The 5,000-nt window shown below is 39.4% G+C and overlaps 1 protein-coding gene across 4 annotated transcripts in view; it reads right to left on the bottom strand.

The window, feature by feature from the left end:
* The window catches only part of LOC122251553 (uncharacterized), a 10,905-nt gene that overhangs the window by 1,324 nt on the left and 4,581 nt on the right, over window positions 1-5,000 (bottom strand). For all 4 annotated transcript variants that reach the window (XM_086540897.1, XM_086540876.1, XM_086540883.1 and 1 more), the window contains exons 6-12: window positions 3,720-3,906; window positions 3,104-3,260; window positions 2,619-2,696; window positions 2,047-2,181; window positions 1,488-1,563; window positions 690-907; window positions 1-22 (exon numbers count right to left, since the gene is read on the bottom strand). The exon at window positions 1-22 is cut by the window's left edge and continues 103 nt beyond it. In XM_086540897.1, coding sequence (XP_086397023.1) covers window positions 1-22; window positions 690-907; window positions 1,488-1,563; window positions 2,047-2,181; window positions 2,619-2,696; window positions 3,104-3,260; window positions 3,720-3,906 — 873 coding nt within the window. The remainder of the gene's footprint in view (window positions 23-689; window positions 908-1,487; window positions 1,564-2,046; window positions 2,182-2,618; window positions 2,697-3,103; window positions 3,261-3,719; window positions 3,907-5,000) is intronic.

The raw sequence follows: 5,000 nt of genomic DNA, 5'->3' as shown, positions 1-5,000 counted from the left end.
CACGCTGCTCGTCGTGCTGTCGCTGAAACACCCGGAGAAAAGCCACTATTGTTCATTTCACCTCTGCACATAGGATACTATGCTTGTGTTTGTGTTAAAATATACTGTTATATAGAAATTAGACAAAAACGAATTTGTATATATATATATATATATATATATATATATATATATATATATATATTTATATATATATATATATATATATATATATATATTATATATAAATATATATATATTATATGTATATACATATATATATATATATATATATATATATATATATATATATATATATATATATATATATATATATACATACACACACACACACACACACACACACACACACACACACACACACACACACACACACACACACAAACACACACACACACATCTCAGAGAAAGTAACTGAATGTGGTTTGAAACTATGTTTGCAGTCATAGTATGGGACAGGAAAATATATGGAGATATATAGTTTATATCCACAATAAGCGAGACTGATGTTTAACAGGAAATTTAAGTCAAATGAGCAAACAATTATAGGTCAAATAGCTAGTTTTGCCGAGCTGACTGTTTACAGGAGTGGTCTTAAAACCCGTGCTCTATATATGAATACTCTTCTAAGCACAGAAGACCAACACAATAACACAGGCAGTGCCTCATTGATGAAGTTGAATACTCACTAGGCTGAAGTGATTTCGGGTGTAGGATAATGCTGCGTGATATACCGCTGGGGATGGACGCAGCTGTCCCAGGTCATGCCGCTCGAGTCCTCGGCGAAGGTCTCTGCTGACAGAGCGAACCGAACCTCGTCAGGAGCCACGGAATCGGTCACGTTCATCTCCTCCAGAGTGAGGTTCACTGCTGACGCTGAACTCACGTTCTTCCAGTACAAGTTGGTCTGAGGAAAAGAGGATATTTTTACATTAAAAGTTTATTCCCCTTCGCATTCTGGGTATGCGGAATTTTTGTCTGTTATAGATAATCAAATATTTGACTGTGCAAAAATGAGTAACCATTTAGATGCATAAGAGAGGATGAAAGAAAATCATCAAAAGAGAATTCTCGTGTTCAGATTGAAGCTTCATATGATCTGATTCTTGAAAGTGGAATTCGTAAAGGTTTAACAGGATTTTCGCTGCGATTGAATTTGCGAAACAAAGCCATATCATTTGAAATAACTGTACTTGATCTTATATTACGCCTAACTCCACGAACAATGTAGGATAACCCTTGGTAATCCTACAAGTCACAGACACATTGAAAAAAATGCCGTGCAGGAACATGCAACTAATCCTAGCGATGTTGAACATGATAAGGTAACCAACCAAAAGAAATTGTTTCGTACGTACGTTCGAACATCAGAAAGACGCCATATTGAGATCTAAAAGATTCAGGCAAAAAGAGAGACACTGAATGGAAGAGCGGACGGAGTAAAGGGGAAGACCTCTCTGGACACGAAGTCTTGATGAGATTCTTACCGCACACGGCGAGCTGGAGGACAGGCCGTCGGTGCAGACGTAGGCCGTGTAGGTGAGGTTCTCCTTCGCCGGCCACCTGAGGGTCGTCGGTGATAGGATGAGTCACGGAGCAAGAAATGTCCCTGAGATAATGTGTCGCTCGAATATAGTATTATGTAATCGCAGAACTAAGATTTATGATTAAATGATTATTCAGAATGTACAACGAATTGATAATCAAACATCACTGATACAATCTAAAGAAAATGATTAAGGGAGACAGAGCCATTCCTCACATGTACTTTTAATTATATAAACATATTGCAATCCCTCTTTTAAGAATCGCGTGAATGAAATATTGCAGAATACATAAGAGATAATAAGAGAAAAAAACACTCGTTAAAAAAAAAGCTTAAATGACTGAGAGAAAGAGTGATTATCCTTCCTCGTGCAGGCAGAGGCATCTCATCGCATGACCACACCAATAGTTTCATACGGAAAGCATAATGTTCTCATTAATTCAACGGTATGAATTTCACCTCTGAGCTGCACGTGGCATGCACGGTGCCCGAGGCGCTACCTTAGTTCGAACTGGCGAGTCCCGGCGTGGTAGACGACGGCCGGCAGGAGCGGCGCGGGAGGCGGGTCTGCGGGGACGCGAACCTCCGCCGTCTGATTGCCGACGCCGGCGCGGTTCGCGGCGCCGACCTCCATTCTGAAAACGGGATTCCCATTGTCAGCTCCAAAGGTATTCCTACTCAGACAAATTTTCATGTAATGATATAGATAAAGAATGGTTGAGAAAAATAAGGTCAGGTGAAAGATGAGCAACAAACCTACACACACACACACACACACACGTGCGTGTGTGTGTGTGTGTGTGTGTGTGTGTGTATAAGTTTATTTCCCAGCTCTTACCTGAAATTATTTCTCTAAATCTTTCATCATCTATATCATTACATGAAACTTTGTCTATCTAACTGCCTATGTGTTCCTTAATGATCTATCTGATATTTCCTGGTGTCTTCTGATCGAATGTTCAGCTCGTAATGGGAAATATTGGAGTAAACCTATATGCATGCTGCCATTTTCCCATTTCCCTTTTTCCTGCGAATCAGCTGCGTATTTAACCGTTTTGAAGCCGAGACTCACCTGTAACTCGAGTTTTTGTTGAGGTTGTCGATTCTAACAAATGTTCCGTTTTCTGTGAAGTTTCTCGCAGTATTGTTCCTGAAATGGTATAATAGATGGTATATCTTTTGAGAGAGGGAGGGAGAAAGAGAGAGAAAGAAAGTGAGTGAGTGTGTGTGTGTGTGCGTGTGTGTGTGTGTGTGTGTGTGTGTGTGTGTGTGTGTGTGTGAGAGAGAGAGAGAGAGAGAGAGAGAGAGAGAGAGAGAGAGAGAGAGAGAGAGAGGTACGTCTAGAAAGAACATCCTCTAAAAGTATTGGTAATTGCCGTATTATCATTACTATATATTGAGTTTCCACTTTTCGCAACACATATTAACTTTGCAAATACGTTTGCATCCTCATCCATATGAATATCATATAATATAACTGAGCCATTAATCCCTCTGTGTGAAGGGAATCCCCTGTCCCCTCTCGTAACATTTCTCGCCTGCTGCCCAGCGTCTTACGTCTCGTCCTTGACCACCACGTAGTACTCCAGGTCGGGTCCGTTGTGCAGCAGCGGAGGAATAGGTCGCCACGCCAGCCGGACCGCCCGCCGCTCGGGGTCGGCGTCGCTCTCCACCTCGAAGGACCCCACGCCCACAGCTGGGGCAACCTCGGGCGCTGGGGATGTCAAGAGGGTTGGGTCAGGGGCGCCTTCCTTGCAGATATGTTGGTGCGATGAAGTCAGCGTGATTTCGAAGGGTATGTGAGGGTATGTGTTGGATGACGAAGCACTTTCCCGGTTTGACAAAGTAGCAGAAAGAAAACCGCTATCAGAGGCATGTTATTAAGATGCTGGTGATTCAGTGACAGAATGGTATGGAAAGAGGGTCTGGCGTCTAACGGGAAAATGATTCACTGTTTAACGAAACGGGTTCTATGGGCGCACGAGGTGTTGTCATGAGAAAATCTACAGCTGCTGCACTCTCCATATTTTGATATCGGAGTGAAAGTCCCATTGCTCGGCGGGACGGCTCTCTTTGAGTTTCCTCCCAAGTACCAGTTTAGTTCAGTGAGAACCTTGGTCATGGTTGTCATATTAGAACTTAAAGGGAATGTCGTCCTGCAGTGAAGCGTTACCTCCTTGCGGCGTGACAGCGCTGCCGGAGGTCCCGGACGACCACCAGCCGTCGTCGTCGTCGTCGCCGTCGTCGGGGATCGGTCGTGCGCCCGAGCGGAGTCTCACACGGACCTCGTACTCCACCCAGCCGTGCAGCGACGTCAGCCCCACCGTCGTGCGTCTGCCATGGTAACTTCCTGTCTCGTTCTGAAACAACAATCAGAGGACAAATGTGTATATCTGCATGTATGTATGCGCACGCCTGCATCCTGGATTTACAATCATCACTTTTGTTATCATTATCATTACTGTTATTATTATCATCATTATTATTATCTTCATTATCATTAATGATACTATTTTCATTATTGATATCGTCATTTTTATCATCATTATTATTAACATCATCATGATTATCAACATTATTATTATCATTATCATCATTGTTATTATTATCATTAACACCATTGATGCAATTCTAATATCTATTATTGTTATTATCATTTTGATTATCATTATTATCAATATCACTATCATTATTATTATCATTATTATTATCTGTGTTGTTATTATCCTTATTACTAGCAGTAGCAGCATTGTCGTTATTATCATTACCATCTTTATTATCACTGCTGTCATTAAGATTATCAACATCCTCCCTATGATCGCCATTTCTATTTTTACTAGATTCATTATTCACACCATTATTCTGTAGCATTAACATTATAATTGTTTATCCTTATTAACATCACCACTGCCACTATCACCATTACTGTGATCGTTATTATAACATTTTTATCTTTTGTGATCAATATTATTATTATCATTATCATTATTGTTATACCTATTATCATAACTATAACCATTATAATTATTATCTTTATCATTGTTACCATAATGATTACTATCATTGTTATCATGATCATCATCTTTATCATTATTATCATAATCAGTAAATATCATCGTTATCATCATCGTTGTTATTATTATCATTATCATTAACAACACTGTTATTATTGTTATCCTCATCAAGATATCCATGGAGTGGTTTGTTACACCATCTATTGATTTCATATTTTAATCATTTTGCATTTTCTACTATTGATTTGTTTGGTTTTGGTGTAAGATTATTATCATATTATCATTATTATCATCATCATCATTGTTATCATCATTATCAACATCATTGTAATCATCATTATTATCATTTTCATTATCATTATCATTATCTTTTTAATCGTATTAGATTTATCCTTATCATCAGTAATAGTAATAGTGGCATTAACAGTAGTATTAGTAGT

The sequence above is a fragment of the Penaeus japonicus genome, unplaced genomic scaffold (genome assembly GCF_977035675.1).
Source record: "Penaeus japonicus unplaced genomic scaffold, GWHDUDI00000001_assembly GWHDUDI00000001, whole genome shotgun sequence".
Lineage (NCBI taxonomy): Eukaryota > Metazoa > Arthropoda > Malacostraca > Decapoda > Penaeidae > Penaeus > Penaeus japonicus.
This window is presented reverse-complemented; position numbering and strand designations above follow the sequence as displayed.